The 19,730-nt window shown below is 41.0% G+C and overlaps 1 protein-coding gene across 2 annotated transcripts; it reads left to right on the forward strand.

Moving 5' to 3' along the window:
- The first annotated feature begins 1,295 nt into the window (after nucleotides 1–1,295).
- LOC115372842 (spastin-like) lies at nucleotides 1,296–7,632 on the forward strand. 2 transcript variants are annotated; one of them, XM_030070997.1, is made up of 16 exons: nucleotides 1,296–1,673; nucleotides 1,812–1,895; nucleotides 1,989–2,072; nucleotides 3,054–3,214; nucleotides 3,392–3,525; nucleotides 3,841–3,934; nucleotides 4,043–4,117; nucleotides 4,272–4,343; nucleotides 4,459–4,534; nucleotides 4,980–5,071; nucleotides 5,211–5,290; nucleotides 5,390–5,432; nucleotides 6,172–6,251; nucleotides 6,361–6,431; nucleotides 6,548–6,588; nucleotides 6,711–7,632. In XM_030070997.1, exons 1-16 carry the CDS (start codon nucleotides 1,556–1,558, stop codon nucleotides 6,834–6,836), a joined length of 1,431 nt encoding a protein of 476 aa, XP_029926857.1. In that variant the 5' UTR covers nucleotides 1,296–1,555; the 3' UTR covers nucleotides 6,837–7,632. The 2 variants fall into 2 exon arrangements, with proteins under 2 accessions (XP_029926857.1, XP_029926856.1); XM_030070996.1 differs by having other exon boundaries at nucleotides 1,297–1,673; nucleotides 3,054–3,220.
- Nucleotides 7,633–19,730: the final 12,098 nt, after the last annotated feature.

Below are 19,730 nucleotides of genomic sequence, written 5' to 3' on the forward strand. Positions count from 1 at the left end.
TATATTTTTTTGAAGGCGTGGCCATCGACTAGGATGTGCGTTTGTTTTTGTTGCAGCACTGCCCTCCCTTTATTTGAGTGCACATGATACATATATTTTTTTATTAGGAGAGTTTCAGTAAATATACTTCATTGTACAAAAAACTGAAAATAGATTACAATAAACAAAAAAATATAAGGAAAAGAAACAAGTCAAATAATAAGTACTAGTCAAGCATGTTTTAAAATCGCTATCTTTAAAAAAATAAAAGTATGCTTTTTTTAACCTAGACCTTTTTGGATATAATATTTACCCAAAACAGTAATGAACTTTATTACATAATTGTCATCTGCCAAAAAATCGGATTTGTATCAGAGTGAAATCTTTGTCTACGTTTTGTTTGTTTGTTTGTTTGTTTTGAGAAATTATTCTGTTTCTCAAACCAAAAACAGTTTACAATGTTTAATAGTTTTCCACCCTCGCAATCACACAAAGTGCATCTGTTGTGTCGTTAGTAAGAGGGCACAACTGTGCACAAGCAGCATTTATTCTTGTTCTTATTCTTATTCTTATTATCAATGTATACAAGATAAGACTCTGTTCTGGCGGCGTATTGCATCTTCCAGAACATGTTTATGGTCTACGTGGATGTCTTCTACAAACCCAGGGGGATCAAAGTTCTCATCTATGGCCGAGTTAATCATAAAAATCAATAAAAATCAATATTGAAACAGCTCGTGCCTGCTGTCCGGTCTCATTTCCGACCAGAGGTGGCAGCACTCACTGGAATATAGATTTATTTATTTTAAATTAATTAAGTTACTTATATAATAAATTGCACTCTAACTCATTGAAACACTGGATGTTCATGTTCCACACACTTACCATACATGTACACAAAAGTTTAAAATAGTACAAAAATAAATTAAATCATACAAATTGAAACAAATGGAAAAAAGAGGAAATGAAAAGAAAGGCTATTAAATACATTTGGTTATCACTTATGATAAACGACATTCCCAATTTCGATATTTATCACATTTTTAAAAAAATCTATCTATCTATCTATCTATCTATCTGTGTGTGTGTGTGTGTGTGTGTGTGTGTGTGTGTGTGTGTGTGTGTGTGTGTGTTTATACAATTCTGTATTTTTGTGTACGAAACCGCCATGTCGCATTCATTTATTTGTTTCTATATCTTAATTTAGCTTATTAATTATTAGTTTATTAGTTTGTATGTGGCCTCAACGAGAATTTTATACTCATAAATACATGGTCAATAACAAAAAAACAATAACAGAAGTGAGGGCGGAAGTAAGCTCGACGCGGCACTTCCGGTACTCCTCTCTCGCCGTAGCTGCTCTTCGGTAGCAAAACCGGAGCTCGCGTGGAGTTGTTTATGTCGAGATGAAGCACAAGACTAGCTGTTATCTTTTTGGGCTGATCAGTTTTTATGAGCTCATGGGCTGCGGTTTGACCCGGTTATAGATACATAAAAAACGACGTTTCCTGAGTCCGAGTAACGAGCAGCGAACCGTTGGGTCGCGTTTCACAGGCGCGAGCGACGCGGCGGAGTCATGTCTTCCAAAATAAACATCCCAAAGAGCAAAGACAGCGGAGAAGTTGTTAAAAACCACCACAAGCAGGCGTTTGAGCACATCTCAAAGGCCCTGAGGATCGACGAGGACGATAAAGGTGTTGCTTATGGTGTTGAACATGAGTTTATAACGTGCTAGGCGCTGCAGTTTGCTAGCTAACCTCACACCGTTCACTTCCTATGTCTCTCTCTCTTTCTCTCTCTCTCTCTCTCTCTCTGTGTGTGTGTGATGCTAGGTGTAAAGGAGGAAGCCGTGCAGTGGTACAAAAAGGGCATTGTGGAGCTGGAAAGAGGCATTTCAATCGAGATAACAGGACAAGGTGATGCCTGACTCTTCACAATAAGGCTAAATCATTGTGCAGAGTGTGTGTGTGTGTGTGTGCTTTAGCCTTACTCCATATTCACTGTTGCAGGAGAGCAATATGACCGGGCAAAGAGACTTCAAGATAAAATGGTCACTAATCTCACCATGGCGAGAGAGAGACTTGCACTACTAGGTGAGTGAACATTTTGTAAATCTGTCAGCTAATAGAAAAAACCCTGAAACTGGCTGTTAGGGCTGAGGCGATGTGTCTATCTCCTGATCCAATACTGTCACCAGGGGTGCCGCCAGGGATTTTGGGCCCCATGAAAAGAAATCTTATTGGGCCCTTGTATAGCCAACCTTTATATTTCAGGCCTTTCGAGGGCCCCCTCACCCATTATGGCCCTGGGTAATCAGTCCCACTTTTCCCCCCACTACGACGCCCCTGACTGTCACGATACTAAGGTTTGGCGATTCCATATTGTGATTTATTGTGGTTTTTGTGTTTTGAGTTATCCTCTAGTTTGTGGATGATAAGTTCCATGAGACGCTGGTTATCCTAAAGATCACAGTGGGTAATTTTATCATTTTATACAGTGATGTTGAGTCCCAAAATTGGTCTCACTGTAATGAAATGGCTACTATGGGGGCCAACATCAACACACATGAATAAAATGTGGCTCATTGATTCCACAAGAGTCTCAGCTTTCCAGTCGGTCCCAATCTATGCAACTCCAGGACTGTTTAGACTCCAGTATGCAGAAATACATCATTTTAGAATAGGTGAAACTAACCCATTTGTACTGGTCTGTGGCCCAGACTGCATGGGATTAGCATGAGGTGGGTGTGTCTGCGATGGGGAGACCCTTGGGTGGCCAGAGAACCTATTTTCATTCAGATATCTGGAGGTCAGAGGTCAAGGGACGTCCTTGAAAATGGCCATGCCAGTTTTTCTTGGAGCAATATTTAGTCCCTAACATGACATGCTTGGTGCCAACGGATTCCTCAGGTCGTCTAGTTTCATATGATACCAATACTTTACTTAAAATTCAGTATTTAAAAAAAAAATTAAAAACCCTGTTGTGTCAAGTCATGACCTGGATTCTGCAAACTACACTGAGGTTATCACTACTTAAAGTAAAATCCCTGTGATCCCTGTGTTTTTGTTTTACAGAGACTACACTGGCATCTAAAAGGAGAAGCGATCCTCCAAAGGCCTCAAATCACCTTCTCCCCCAGCCAAAGCCTGTTCCCAAAAGTCAGTTTGGGGCTGGTGGTGTGTCCAGTACCGTCAAACCCTCTGCTACTGCCAGACCGGGACCCAGGTCCAACGATGTAAAGGTTTTTTCTTTCTTTTTATTTTCTTTCTTTATTTCTTTATTTATTTCTTCCTCCAGCTCATCAGTTGTGCAGTTATATGTTCTTGCAACTTTTCAGACTTTCTGCCCCTGGTATTCTTTTCTCTTTTTTTCTTATTTTTTTCATCGTTTTACTTTATTTTTCCCCCCTAAGGTTACCCCACGAGCGGGAAGAGGTCATAATGGAAGACCTGCTGCTGCGAGGCCACCCCAAAAGAGGGATATGAAAAACTTTAAGAATGTGGACAGCAAACTGGCCAACTTGATTCTGAATGAAATTGTTGATGGGTATGGAGAAAGAAGGCTCTCACCACATTTAATTTTATTATGGGTGTACTCAAAAAAACAGTTGGACACTGCAGTGCTCCATTTAGATTTTTTAATGCACAAAGAAGTGACACAAGGGCAGAGTATTTAAATGGTGCATTAAAAAATTTAAATTGAGTCCTGTGATGTGCTCTTTCTTTTAGACTTGGGACATTCGATTCAGCTCCTGGCCAAAGTTGTTGGTGTGAATGTGCACGCTCTTATCTCTTGTTCACTGTTCATGGAGTTTAAATTGAAATAAGCTGCAGTTGAAGTAGCTCTGTATGTTCGTTGCAGTGGAACAACAGTGTCTTTTGAGGACATCGCTGGACAGGAACTGGCCAAGCAAGCACTCCAAGAGATTGTTATCCTCCCTGCCTTACGACCAGAGGTGACCACTTGAGAAAAAAAAACATATTGTGTTCGCTTTCATTGTTTCATTCCTGCCATAATTGTAATTTTGAGATTTCAAGTTTTAGTTTCTCATCTTGCCATTTAGCTCTTTACCGGCCTGAGAGCACCGGCGCGAGGTTTGCTGTTATTTGGCCCTCCTGGAAATGGGAAAACCATGCTGGTGAGTTGACTTCTTTCCAACGCAAGCAAATAATTCATGCAGATCTGACTAAATGCATATGTATGACGACAGTGCTGCCTCTCTCTTGGTTAATCCACATTAAATGCCTGCTCATTGTCAGTGGAATCACAGCCTTTATATTTCCTCTCATCAGGCCAAAGCGGTTGCAATGGAGTCAAATGCTACGTTCTTCAACATCAGTGCTGCCAGCTTGACCTCGAAATATGTAAGTGGACGCTATTAGTGCGCTCTTGAGGTGTGGGACTCCATGATACACTTAACTCAATGCATGGGCTACTAAAGTCATTATTATTCGATATTCTCATTTATATTAATGACAGGTGGGAGAGGGCGAGAAGCTTGTCAGAGCTTTGTTTGCAGTCGCCAGAGAACTACAGCCATCCATCATCTTTATTGGTATGTATTCATCTCGTAATAGAACATGCTCATGACTAGGGTTCAGTAATAAATAAATACTGTTGTTTTACTGTCTGTCAGTGTAATGTAATTGTGATGGTAAGATTACTTTGGGATGTTGTGACATCATTCTGGTGTCTTAAATTGATTATAGCAAAGCAAAATGCAAAAACTGTTGATCAAACTGAACATTTCAGCTTTGCAATTCAGTTCAGATGAACTTCAGATTAACTTTAATTGGATTATTTTACACAATTCTACATGTGATTAGTCTGTCTGTCTAATGATCGAAGCAGTCCTTTTGATTATTGTAGTATTCTTGATTTCAACCATATTGAGCCCAGCCCTACTCCAAACACATTTCAGCAAATGATAAAATGTCTTTTAAGTCAGCAGTATCATATGAATTAATGTTATTTTATTTCTTCCTGACGTGCTGATGCAGATGAAATCGACAGCCTGCTCTGTGAGAGAAGAGAGGGAGAACACGATGCCAGTCGTCGACTAAAAACTGAGTTCCTCATCGAGTTTGATGGGGTAAGAGCGGAAGGCCTTTGAAGCTCTACCTTGCAGTGTCTTAACAGCACTTTATTTCTACTTTTATTTTTACTTTTATGATTATCATGTTTATTAGAAAGCAGTGATTCGTTTTTATAAAGGCATCTCTTGATTGAAGGTGCAGTCAGGAGGCGGTGACAGAGTGCTGGTAATGGGAGCGACCAACAGGCCTCAGGAGCTTGATGAAGCAGTGCTCAGGTACATGCAGCGAGATCCTGGTGTCTGTTTTTTATTTATTTGTTTTTATTTACTTTCCTTCAAAAAGTCACTGTAAATTTTCTTGTGTTTATCTTACAGGCGCTTTGCGAAAAGGGTGTATGTGAGCTTGCCAAATCAAGAGGTGCGTGCTGTAGACCCATTTGTGTCTTGATCACTGGAAACAGTGTGTGTGCAGGCCCTTCAAAAGTCTTAAAATCTCTAATCTCTTATGAACATCATGCCTCAAAAGTCATTAGGTAGTCTTAACTTTTAATTTACATAATTATTCTCATATTAAAGAAATAGATGGATGATTTCCTTTATTCATTTTTTTTTTCAAAATGAGTCATGTTCAGAGTCATTTCTGTTGTTAAGTATCCCACTGATCCTAATACTGCCTGTATGCTCACCTGTCATGCCTAACCTGTGGAGCTAAATCTAAAAAAAAAAAAAAAAAAAATCCTTGTACTTACCTGATCCAAGTTCTGCCCAAAAAATTAAAGATTTTTTACAGCACTGCTTTGAAATCTGACATCAAGAACATTTCATAGAATCATCCAGTTAATAACCAATAATATTCCTACCTGAAACTGACCTCTGCACTGATCAGATATATTACCTTACCTTTATACTAACCTGCAGTGTTTATTTGAATAGAGTAAAGCAGATTGGTCAAAAATGTGTCTTTGTTTTCACTAAAATTGTTTTTTAGGGGTGTTAAAAATTGTTAAATTGAACTGTCTGATACTGTAAACACCCTGTGGGGGAAACATACAAAGACATCACCAGTTTATCACATGTGTTTGCTTAGCTTTGAAATGTCAGTCATTGAAGATTGTTTGACCTCATGAAGTCATATGATCTTGTTGTCACACCTCCAGACAAGATTCAAGCTGCTAAAAAATCTTTTGGGAAAGCATGGGAGCCCACTTAGCCAAGGAGACCTGTCCCGACTTGCAAAGTGAGTTTCATATTTATTTATTCCATAATGCAGCTTCACCATTATACTTATATTTTTGTTTGTTTGTTTTTTTGAACGTGTATTAATCCCTGCTTATGTGTCTCGGCAGAACAACTGCAGGATACTCAGGAAGTGATCTCACTTCTTTAGCCAAAGATGCTGCACTTGGGCCAATTAGGGGTAAGACGTGTTCCTGACATGAGCTATACGTTGAGGTATATATTGAGGCTATATTTTGTCTTCCATGGTGTGCTTGGTCAGCTTGTCATTCAGTTTGAAAATGTTCTTTCACACAGAGCTGGGACCAGAGCAGGTCAGGAGTATGGCTGCCAGTGAGGTGAGAACCGCTTCAGACGTGAACCATTCAAATTAGAGCAGATGTCTAGTTCCATTTGCTCTTAAACTACTGTTTTGTAATCATTTTTACCCATGTAAATACACTTTTGTGTGTATTCACAGATGCGGAACATCAAGTATAAAGACTTTGAGGAGTCCCTGAAGCGAATAAAGCCCAGCGTCAGCCCACAGACTCTTGATATGTACACCAAGTGGAACAAAGACTTTGGCGACACGACATCGTTTTGAAACCCGGTAGCTCATTTGCACTTAAAGAAATCGGTGAAAATAAATTAACAGTTTGAATATTCAGTGTTGCTCCTCCAGGTAAAAAATGAAATTGACGAATTTGAGGACTACCATCTAAATGTATTTGTAAAATCCTTGCACTGTACATAGTATAAATATTGAGAAAAGAGAATCACTATGAGCAAGCCTCCTGTTTTATGGAATGCTTTGCTAATTATTGGGATTTTTTATGAGTTTCTTTTCAGTGTTATGTCTTAAATGTGCTCTTTAAATACTACTGCTGCCTGATATTGCATATTTATTCTCAACTACTCCATGCAAAACTAGAATATTGTGTTTTCTTGCCTCAAGAGGGCAGCAAATTTCTGTAAATCATGACATACAACAGGCTGGCTGGTAGATTGATGATCACATTTATTGGTAAAGTGTGTTATTGACAAGCTGATGAAATCAATCACTAATTTCTCACTGCACTTACCACAAGACCAGAGTGACAATATAAGGATAACGATTTCCTAAATTGAATGCATTAATTATAATGTATCTTAATCCGGGTTTGTGTAATTTTTTTGCGGAGAAGTTTTCATTTCATATACAGGTAAAGATTTAAACACATGACTTTTGACATGGCATGATTTGAAAGTAGGAGGCCTAATGGTTTGCTTAAGATTCACACTTTTTTTTCCCTTACATCCATGAGTTTTGACACATTTAGTAGAATAGCATCTCTTTGAGAGGAACTGTGTGTGGCTGCTACTTCCCTTGCACAATAATAAATGTTAAAGAACTCTCTTAAGCTGTGTTGTTTCTATGAATACAGATTCATTTTCTTTAACATACTATAATCAACACTCCACACAGATGATTGTCATGTTTGGCTCCTCTAGATAGATGGCGCCATAGTTCAGTGTGTTTGTCCTTTCCATCTTTCCCTGCAATGGCCTCAAACCACATCTTGAATGATCATATTTGGCGATCTTCAATATGTGGAATGCCGTAAACCAATATTGATGAAAAAAGACCATTTTCTTATGTGTAGATGTTGTTATTTGAGTGAATAAGGGCCGGATTGAGCATGAAGGTCAGAAAGTCACGCTTCCAGGGGCCACATGTACGTACATGTGGGTACAAGTTCTTCAGAGAGAGGTCACAGTGTTGATGAGTGAAGTTATGTTATGCAGCTTGTTGTGGCCAAGACCCCATAACATCTAATAACACGTCAAGTGACTGAGTGCGAACCAGAGTCCATCAGCTGTCACGACATGTTGCGGGCCGACTCTGGATTTCAAAGTGTTTGCGGTCACTCACGGACCTCAATCTCAGCTTCAGTGCGCTCCAAGCTTTTCCATTAAAAATGCAATCTGAATTCAACCTCTCTCCCAGAGGCCCTTCCTCGGTCAGCCAGTGGTGTTGCCTGCGGTTTATGTGGGCTTCCGGCTGTACTGTCTGTTCCTGCAGATGTTTACAAGCCCAGTAAATGCAAACCTTTTTTTGGCAATTAATTCCACTGTGGAAAACTGTCTTGCTGACTTTTTTTTTTTTTTTTTTTTGCTCTGCTCAAAGTCACCGTCCTCGTGAGACGGAACGAAAAAGCACACAAATTACAAGTCAGATGTGTTCAACACTCACACTCACAGAGTCACAACCACACCTAGGACTACTCTCTTTGCCCCAGGGGAGAGATGTTTGGATGGGTGTTTTTATTACGTGTCATGACTGAAGAGCCTCTTTCATAGCTGCAGGCTGGAGAGGAGAGTGTTAGGGGTTATGGCTTAGTCATCACTGTATTTTTTATTTACTCTTCACTGACAGCATCCTGCACATTAAACAAATGGCCTTTAGTGTGGACCATTACAAGTTGCAATGATGATTTAGCCTCATTATTTTGTTTTTTACTGACCAAATTCTCCTAGCATTGCAATTATGTTTCTCAAAGTGAGCTGGGTGCCTGAAGGTAAGGTAAGATTACACTGCATTTTTTTACAAATACTGCAAGGCTGACCTGTGATTTGAAAGTAATAATCAGACGTACATGAATACACGTCACATTTTTGCACTTAGAGAAGACAGAGCGGCACTGAGGTGGATATAAACATGTCGGTGATTGACAGCTTTCCTTCTTCGTTGCATGTAAGAGCCCTCCACCTCCACAGTGGCTCATTGATGCTGTGACCACTACATCCACTCAGGGGAAAACAGAATAGGTGATCATTTGATACCTCCACCGAAACAGCCCACCCTGCAGTGAGAAGAATAATAGTCAACACAGTGAGGACCACTCACCAACTGAGCAAACAGACCAGGAGTGTTTCTTCAAGTGGCTCGTTATCAAAACAGTGTGTGGATGAGAGGCTTTTGTTATGGTCCGTGCACACGTCTCGTTTCGAGGCCACTTGAGCTGCAGGGATTCATTCTGTGAGTGTGTGTATTAATTGCAAACTCGACATCATTTGTTAATAGTCCAAACGTACAATGCTGCACTTTAGACACTGAAAGAGAAAAATAAGGACAGTGCGCCGACTGTGTTGGAGAGTGGTGGTGAACTTCAATGCCCCTCTCTTGATTGTAAAAGCCTGATTGTAAATTTTTCAGCTGGTGCCAAGGGATTTCCCTCCAAATATGGGATTTGGCCCCTTTATCACCTCTGCTTTAAAGGTGTGTTTCAGGGCTGACACAGTGGAAAGTGTTCAGGACTGAGTGTGTCCACGTTCAAGTACTGGCTGCTACTGTTCCACAGGACAGCACAACCAATATATAACTTCATTTACCATGGGAGTATTATCTTTCTCTCTCACGACAGGCAAGAGGCCAAATCTAATCTTGTATCCAATGGCAACATCTGTTTTTTATGAGCAAATTTATTTTTCTTACTCACTATTTATTTATGCTGCGTGTGTGTGGGTGAGTGGGTGTCTGTGGCTGTCTCTGTGTGCACAGTGTAAAAAATGGGGTGTTGGTGCATGGATATGTGCATGTGTGTATACTGTATGTGAACATAGGCTCGTCTGTGAGATTTGTAGTAACCTCAGCCCCAGAGGTTTGGAAGAACCAAGGAAAAGTGTGTCAAGAACTGTCATTGCTGTGCAGTTCTTACATATGAAGCCAACACTAAACAGAGTTAGCAGGGTTTAATTCTTAAAAAAATAATAATAATAATTTAAAGGTGCAGTGTGTAAAATTGCATTGAAGTGAGGATCCTTTAGACTCAACTGTCAAAAACATTGGAATGAGCATAAAATTTAAAACTTGTGTCTCACATGGCTCCCATCCCTTGTTGCTTCAATCAACCCTCAGTTTTGCATAGTGCACCTTTAATGCTCATTATATTGCTATACACTAGTAATACTGCATGATTTACTAGTGTTTGGCTGGGAAATATTGGACTTTTGTTTGCTCACTTTTTATTTACCAAATTAATGATTTTAACCATGTGCATAGGCTGACTTAATACTACATTTTAAATTCATTAGTCCACTCTGACGGTGAATCAAGATGCACATAAGCTCATAATTTGGTGTTAATTTACAGGCAGAATGAGTTGAATTTGTTGGCTGAGGTTTTTAAACACAACATTCAAAGTTACCCCCTCCTCCCTGTTAAGCTCACCACCGATAGAGAATTTTTGTTTCCTGAAATGCCGACAGAATGAAACGCCCACCCAAAATGTAACGTCACTGTCCAAGGAAAGAAATGTGACCTGCCGGCATCTACCTGTCCAAAAAAAAAAAACAGGCCAACACCACATCGCTCTTCATCCTCAACGTCTCCCTCAGCGCTCGGCAGGTGGTGAAAGCCAACCCTGATTCCTCCTTGGCGTGTCGCCGCGACGTATAGCTTCCTATTGGATGTTGTGCTATCGATCTGGCATGCTGTGATTGGCTGGGAGCTACACACCCACTGCCCAAAAGGCTGATGCCCAGAGGCTCAGCAAAACAAGAAAATCCAGGTAGAGGGCAGGGTATCTGCAGACACACACGCCAACAAACACTTCTAGTGGCTCAGAAGTGATGATTGAGAGGGATTGTTTTGTATGAGTCTATACATTTTTTTTTTTTTTTTAGGAAAATCCTAATTATTCTGTCTTTAAACAAATCAAAAGACAAGACATTAGTGAGGAAAAAATCTGGTTAGATGGTATACATGAAATTTCCTAATAACACAGAGACTCTGGCCAGCGTCTTCCTTTCTGTGCATCCATGCAGATGAACACTATCTGTCTCACTGAGGTGTTTCATTGGATTAGATCAACAGGAAACAGTGAGATTTGGTGTGAAATTGTAGTGAATTTGACCTGACATATATATAATCTCCTCTGTGGTGATAACTGACATTACAAACATTCAATTTTGCCACCACCGAAGACACTGAAAATGAATTATGCCAGAGACCTTGGAAAGCATACCACACACTGTCAGTTACAGAGATCATTATCGTAAGGCCAAAATGCATGCTCTTGGATCAGAGTCACCATCATTATCTCCACGCCAGCAATCTGGATTCACATAAGAGCTAGTTTGGTCTATCCTTGAATATTTGGGAGACTGAGCAGATTTTGTGTTTGCTGGCTGATTGTGCTCATATATTGCACTCAGGGACTCCGTTTCAACGAACCACCTGTCTGTGTGTCATTTTTTAATCTTCACTCTAACGCAGATCAGCTCTGTGGTGAGGTCACTAATAGCAGGTCTTACAACCTTCACTATCTAATTTGGGAAGCCACTACTTTTTAACAAGGTGTAGGAAGGAAACAGCTTGTGGTTTGGACACTTTTTTGGGGGGTATTGCATGTATGCTGGTGCTTGATCGAGGAAGGGAGGGGACTGTTTATGCTCATAGCTGATTTTGGATAAGTGGTTATGTTAAACACTTTTAGAAACCCCACAGAGGAACGCAGCAGGGGTCTCAGGGTGAAGGTACTCCATGTCTGCATGCCTTGGGGTGAACCAAACTAGAAGCTCACATGTGTTTTCTCTTTGACTGCAGCCTGCAGCCACAAAGCTATAAATGACTTAGGGGTGGACAGAGCGGAGGCAAACACTCCGTCATGCCCACACATGACCTGTAAAGGCATTAATCTCAATAAACTTTGCATGAAATGAGGAGCCAAACCCCTATGCCTTTGACTTCCCAGACATTGTGCCGATGTATTAGACTTGACACTAGTTGCTGCAGCTGCATCTGACAACTCGCTGAAAAGGGATGTTTTTAGTGTTGAATCAGGCTAATCCACCAGTCAAAGCCAATTAATGCTATAATTTCAGGTTGGAGACCATGTCTTAAAGATAAATGCTAATGCAAAAAGAATCTATAGAATGGTATGATGGCTGAACTTCACCAAGGTGATGTCCCCCTCCCCCTGTGGATTTATAACTCCCAGATGATGCTCAGGATGCATATTGGACTGAGGTGGACATGTCGAGACGCAGGTTGCGATGCGAGGAGGGGCGAGGAGGCAACAGGGGCACCGAGGGGAGGAGTGCGGTGTCAGGGTGAGCTCCAGGCTGCCCCGAGGTGCATTCCTTCAGCCCACGCACAGCCAAAACACTTGATGAAAAGTGAAAGTGCAGCGAAGAGTGTGTTTTCTCGAGTAATGCTCCGTCTGCCTGTCATTTGGCTTTTCTCTCAGCCCTTGTCCTCTCCATTTTTTATCTCTTTGTTGCCTTTCCCTCAGGTCATTCATGTGAGGACAAGAGCGGTGGTTCACCTCCACCTCTGACCCCGGCCAGGTTCACTGGGCAGCAGTGAACCCACCTCCCCCCTCCCACCTCACACTACCTGGCCAGCTTGAACCCTACCCTCCAGGGCCAGGATTAAAGACATCTTGAAATAAACCTTTTCAGTCCTTGGGTTTTCACCGAGAGCAATATCACGTATCATGTTATACTGTAACTAAGCCCACCATAAGTAATGCCCACAAGTGGCTTTTCACAAATCTTAAATGAATTTTTTTACATGATGGCAGCTGATGGCATGGTGTAGTCATTTGTCTCTGAACGACAATGATGATGAACTTCAGGTGCACTGCTAGGAAACCCGGACAAGACAATGCAACTATTCTCCTCGGCATGCTTGGGTGACACCTTCCCCCAGGCGGCTTTTTGTAACTGCTTACATTGTAAAGTGAGACCAGATTGGAGGCTTGGAGTTTGGGGTTTGATCCATGGCCCATCACACCAAAGTCAGTCAGTAAAATACTTTAGAAACTGGATTTACCAGCAAATCCAACCGACTACAAATGATCAAATACGCTCTTCTTAATATAGCTATTTCTTAAACCCTCTGCTCACGGCTTTCTTAGTCTTGAAAATCTGGATCACAAACCACACACTACCGTTCATGTCCACACACTGCATTTTTGTGCTTTAATATGTACAAAAATTAAAATAATTATCTAGGCCTTTTGAACATGACTTGTTTTAGCAGGTACTGCGGGAATTAATGAAAACACTCACTCTTTATTTGGCTTGGCATGAACTGCAGACCCAAAAGGAGTGACGCCGTTTGCGGAGTCACAGGCCAGCAGATCTGAACATGTTAGCATGCTTTACCTGAAGTGCTGCCAGCTTCTGCGATGTAAGACTCCTTCAGCATCTGAGTGAAATGTCCAAAAAAAAAAAAAAAAAACAACTATTACGTAAAGTAAACCAATGAGTTATCCTTCTCCCACTGGAGGAAAAATGTTCACATTGGGACTGGAGCCTTTGGAAATACTTTTTAAGAGCTTCCAAAATGGAAATCCTCAAGTCAAAACCTCCACAAGTGGCTCCTCAAGTGGCTGACAGCTGTAGTTCTCAGATGGTTGTGTGTTCAGACCCAAATGGTACACTGATTTTGAAGTCATGGCCAATTATATTTTTAAAGGGTATTTCTTAATAACAACAGTCAAACATACTATTCAGTCTGCAATGAAAACAGATTAATGCAGTTGGTCAGCTTAAACTTTTGAGCTTGTGCATGGGAGAAGTTTATCTTTGCAGCGTGATCGCTATTAAATTGACCGATCCTAAGTCCCGCCCCCCTAAGGCAGGTCGACAGGTCGGCCAAGGTTTATGTGCCCAGCCAGAGAAAGTGAAATTCAGTGGCGGGCTACTCAATGTGTTTTTTTCCTGCAGTTTTAAACAAACTTAGGCATGTTACATATGTAGACACTGTATAGATAACTTAACAATTTGACCTCTGCTTTTTTACATGAGGACCTTCAAAAAGGCGGCCAAGACAGACTTTTCCAGCAGAAACTGGCTTTAAGCAGTTCTTTCGGCCTGTGGTCATTTGCACATTTTCAGTCAAACAGGAAACCTGTAATATATCAAAATGTTCAGCGTCCTCAACCAAACACAGGTGTGCTTGTTACTCTTCATTAATATTCATGTGTTAGATGGGACACACAGGTGCATCCAGAGGACCCCAGGCCTGCAGGGACCCCAGGCTCAACATTTCACCAGTGAGTTTTTTTTTTTTTTTTTTTTTTGTCTCTGAAACCTCGGAAAACTCCTCAATATGTAGAGAAACCTCATTCACATCCATGGAGACAGACACTACAGCAACAATTGTCTGGCTTGCATTTGTGGCTTGGGCCCAGTCAGTTAATAGCATCAAAGTTTGTCTCCACCTCTGGCAGTGAGAAGCACCTGAAACAATGTTCACACTACAGCAGTGAAGGTGTAATAGCCTAGTAAAACTGGCATCCAGTTGGACTGGGTGATGTAATGCTGCTGGTAATTATTGTATCCTTTGAAATTAGGCATTGCTTGTAATGGTTTATAGCCTATACAGTGACTTAACAGTAACTGCAGCCTACAGTGTGTGCAGGTCTCTATTTCTTTTAAAAAGGCTAATGTGCAAACTGGGTAGTGGCACTTTGCTACCCATCCCATGTGCGTCCCACCTGGTCAAAAAGTTTAACCAGCTGTCTAGCCATCATAATGCTACCAGCTGCTGTTGTGTAACCTGATACAGCTGAATAAAACAATTATTTTTCATTGGAAAAAGCCCCAGATCTCAGCTTAAAAAAATCAAGCCTAGGAGCATTCTTTCACCAATCCAACCAGATAATTCATTAATTTTCTGTCACAGCAGATTTCATGCTCCACGAGTCCCACAGCCTGCGTTTTTTTTCCAGTGTTGCACGCAACATACATGTGCTGAAGCATTAAGGGAACCTGTGTGAGGTTGAACACGTTTATGCCCGTTTCTGCGGGATATCAAACTCTATCAGACGTACTGGTGAGACAAGCCGACGGTGCCATCAGGATGTTTCAAAGCCGACTGCCTTGGCCTGCTGCCCGGGAACAGGCCTGGAGCTCTTTCATCTCTCTGTGTCTCACAGCGTGTCACATTGTCTCGCAGCACCACTGTGAAATGACCACATGACACAAAACACAAAACACACACACACTCTTACACAAAACTATCCCAGTTTGTCTGATCATTTCAAGAGGTCCTACTAATCGCAAGAAAATAGCACACAGACCCACAAAATGGCACTAAATGCTATGAAGTACCACAGAGAAGACTAAGTACCTACAAAATAAAACAAAGAACGACAGAATGACAAAGTATCATAAAACACACACACAGCGAACTACAAAGCATAATATGTAACTTCCCCATACACTGTTTGGAAGAACAACAATGCATTCGATTTTGTGAGCTCATCATATTTCGTATGTAAGCCCTGCAAAGTAACTATAGTGACAACAGCTGTCAGAATTAAAGTGGAGTAAAAAGTGAAGCGTTCATTTGCAAAAACAGATAAAAGCCATTCTTAAAATGAATACACTTTTCACTGATACTGCTTGGAGTACACACACACATATACACACACACACACACAAAGCATGATTTAGGATAATAAACATTATGCCAGACTAAATAAACATATAAAAAATAGAAATAAATATAAAGTAAATTTTAAAAAAAGTTTAAAAAGGTTTAATAAATTGAAATGGAGATATCTGTTTTTGCAAATGAACTCTTCAAGTACAAACTCTAAAATGTAAAAGAGTACAGATATTCTCACAACATGCCACAAATGGAGATAAGTAAAGTGGCAGCCCAGTCAGCAAGGGTGTCACCAAAATAAATAAAAAAAAAAGTATGTAAATATACAAAGAAGCAGATAACAAAGCAAGAGTCTCACAGATTACCCCTTTAAATTTAAACTCCCTTGACAGAGACTCCTCTCACTTCCCATAATCTCAGATCAGGGCAGAGACACAAGAGTCTGGGTCTGCCTTGAATCAGGACCTGTTTGTCCCGTCTCCTCTTGTCTAGGAGCACACAGTCACAGACTAGACCTTGACCCCTATCACATGACCTGTTAAACAGAGGTCTCCTTATCCAGAGCATCAGACCATGAGGTGCAGTCTGCTGGGGGATGGGACAGGAGAATGGGGTCACTCTGAGGATGTTGTTTCCCAACTCTGTCACAGCATCTTTCAGGTTAATTTCTCAGAGAAACCTGAATTTTGTTGCACGGTAAACATTACACTGCAGGAGTCAAGAGGCATATTAAACTCAAACATAGATTTGATTGAGGAGAAATGAATGAGAGTCGAGTAACAGGAAAAAGCTGTTAAATGGTAAATAGCCTGTTTATGCTACTCTGAAAGCACTTTTAAAGTGAGGCAAAGCAGAGGTCAGATTGTGAATGACTGCAGTGATTATTAGAAGTTGGACATGATGAATTTTGATATGGAAATGTAAATGTAAATGCACACCATTGCAGCATCCTGTGCAAATCACTAGACAATTACTGTAAGTGTGAATCAACATCTGAAATGTGCTAATTGGCATTGCATCCATGCCCGGAAGCCACAGAATCTGCTACTGTGGTCAAGCCTGTGTTTAAACAGCTTGAAAAGGCAATGGAAGCCGGAGTGGAGAGTATTTATGTTACACACAGAGAAAGAGATGAAGCTGCAAAACTATTACTTTGTGATCACATCAATTATTAACACGGTGTAATATCCAGAATCATTACTAATGGGAATTGTGCCACAGGGATCCTGAAAGGATGAGTAAATTTACTGTATCATTCCTTTCATCACCACAGTAGATTTATGACTGCTCATAATTTTATAATGCAATACCTGTGTGATAAATGAAACAGGTGCATTAGCAGTGGACCTCAAAAGGAGAAGATAAGATAATAGTGATAGATTTAAATAGGGCTACAGCAGATCTTTACTGCAACCAGAAGCAGGCCATCATTGTGATCCATATACTCAGCTGTTCCATAAACACACACACTGTTAACATACAATAGCATGTGACTGGTATTTTTAGAGGAAGCCCAGATCTTGCCAGGTGTGCTACAGCTGGGTTTCGGACACTTAAGTGAGTCACAATACGGACCGTCTGGTATGCTGTCCAGGTGGTCGGGGAGAAGTTGCCCTCTAAGTGAGACCAGGCCTCAGAGGGTTGAGCCTTCATATTTGGAAATGAGCCTGGAGAGGCATCTGAAAATAGTTTCAATAACTTGTTTCCTCGGGACATCTCAAACATCCAAACCCACATCCCCGAACATCTTGAACATCTCCACTATGTGCTCATGCATGATATGTACATATTCTGGCACAATTCCCAATTCCTGTGTGTCTTGCACAGTCTGATCTGGTTTCTGTTCATAACACTGCATCTGAGCCGGTACATACACATTTGTGGGGTTCAGGTTAAGTCCGTCATGGGTGACTATTGAAGTGAAGAGTTGTTTTTAGAACTTTCCTCACAAAATGTTTCTGAGGATAGAATCATCTGTGATTTTGAAATATTTCCCACTAAAATTTAGGATGCAAGTTTTCCAAAATGGATATACAGTGTTAAAAAGAAAAAAAAAAAAAACAACTTTATTTGCATATTTAAATGTGCAAGGCTAATTATATATACAACTCTCACAAATGATGCATGTATGATCTTTACAGCTCGAGCTGCATAATTGCACATCTGCTCTAGACATCTAAGAATGTGCAGCACCTGCAGCGGATATTTTGCAGACCCTGTGCTGTTAATTATAGATCAGTAAAATATGAACCATGAGCGTCATCTTTATTTGCATTTGGATTAACCTCAATATGTTGCATTATCGTCAAGACACTGCATTCTCTGTTTTTAAGGTCTCAGCATCTCCGCAGGGATCAGTAAATTTCGATTGAATCTGACAGAAATGAAATGGAGTGGATTTTCCATGAGGCAGCGTGGTGGCTCAGTGGTTCTCTCTCAGCCAGTTTGCATGTTCTCCTCCTGGTTGTGTGGATTTCCTCCTGCATTCCAACTACAGATAGTTTGTGTGAAGTATTAAATCGCTCTAGATTCAAAGTGGTGAGATGAAAAATCATGTCAAAATACTACTTTATGTGTGTTTTGTGTATTGTCACAATTTCTACTGCATTATATTATAGTGAAATTAAACTATTCCTCATCTTGTTGGGGACCCCGTGAAAGCCCCTCAAGGACCCATGAGGGTCCTCAAACCCCATTTTTAAAACCACTGGCCAAGGACACCTTAACCTCATTTTTAAACTGCTGTATAGTACTAGTATTTATTATTTTGACTTGGACCAGAGGCCCTGAGAGGGGCCATGTTCACCCAGCAGTCAGCAGGTCAGCTCGAGAGTTGTCCTGTTCCTTGTTAATTAGGCCCAAATCGGCATGTGTCATGGGTCATCAGGTGAAGTGAGGGTGTCATCTTTGGGGATAACAACTTGTTGCTGAGGGCGGGGGTAATAGCCTGCTCCAGTAACCCCTTGTCACACACAGGTCAACCCACCGACCCTGAGGGTAGTCAGGACAGCTGAAAACTTGAGTGTTGGTAACGGGGTCATGCTTTTTTGAGGAGATTTGAAATGCCTGCTTGATCCAGCTGTGATCTTGAGTGACAGTTTCGAATTTGTTGAAACCCTTTGACCATCAACCGAGGCGTCCCTGTTGGACATAACAGGCTGAGGGACAGCTGGGTTTCCCTGAAAATGTCTGCAGAGATCTGCGATGTCAGTCTGTCAGGCTCCTGCAGCTGTAGCTGCACAGAGGAGTAAATGGACTAATCTCCTCCTAACGCCCTGAGGAGAGTATCCAGTGTCAAGTGTTAGCACACAGGCCTTTCACCCAGGGCAGGAGGCTGAGGAGATCAGCCATCCGTGCCCTCTGCAGCCATGCCAAGCAGGGCTGCAGAGCTGCCAGCCACACCAGATCAAGTCTCAGTGGAGGCAAAGGCTGCAGTCTGTGTTGTAGTTTGGTGTTAAAGAATCATGGTTGCTTGATTCCTTTGTGTTTCTTTGATTTCTGTTTGCTTCTTTTTCATATTGTCCACTCATGTTTGTGTCCACATCCAAACAGGACGTGAAACTTAATTTGCACATTTCCATTTCCTCATGGTAATCGCTTTATATTTTGGCAAAATATCCCGTCATGTCAAAAGTGATGTGCCTTTCCCAAGGGGATAGGCATATATTCAACCTCAAATGAGACCTACTTACATAAGTTACCTGCTTAAACAAACACAAAGTCTGGAGGAGAAACTGCAACCTCGACACAGTGCCTAAATAAATGTTTGTATGTGGTTCAGTGCCAAAGATCTTGAGCCACAAAAGCAATCCACATTGCTGCTTGGGCTCTGCACAGAGCCCGCGTTCACTTGCTTTTCACTGCATACTGAACTATTCATGTATTCTTTTCCTATGGGGTTTATTATGGGATATTATGCAATGAGGATTTCACACAACAGTGCAATTCTTCTATCCCCGCTATAATAGTTACAAATAAGACCAATAATTGAAAGTGCATTTTGCTTGCATGCAAATTAATCTGAATGTGAATTTAAGCATGACTAAAAATCTTTCACACCGTGCACTTGTTTGAGAATATCATATGACTAATGGTATTTTAAGCAGTGCCTTT

Source organism: Myripristis murdjan, chromosome 15, assembly GCF_902150065.1.
Source record: "Myripristis murdjan chromosome 15, fMyrMur1.1, whole genome shotgun sequence".
Taxonomy (NCBI): domain Eukaryota; kingdom Metazoa; phylum Chordata; class Actinopteri; order Holocentriformes; family Holocentridae; genus Myripristis; species Myripristis murdjan.

Coding starts and splice junctions, on each gene's coding strand:
- LOC115372842 (XM_030070996.1), top strand. CDS start 1,556: ATGTCTTCCAAAATAAACATCCCAAAGAGCAAAGACAGCGGAGAAGTT. Junction 1,674..1,811: donor GATCGACGAGGACGATAAAG/GTGTTGCTTATG, acceptor GTGTGATGCTAG/GTGTAAAGGAGGAAGCCGTG. Junction 3,526..3,840: donor CTGAATGAAATTGTTGATGG/GTATGGAGAAAG, acceptor TGTTCGTTGCAG/TGGAACAACAGTGTCTTTTG.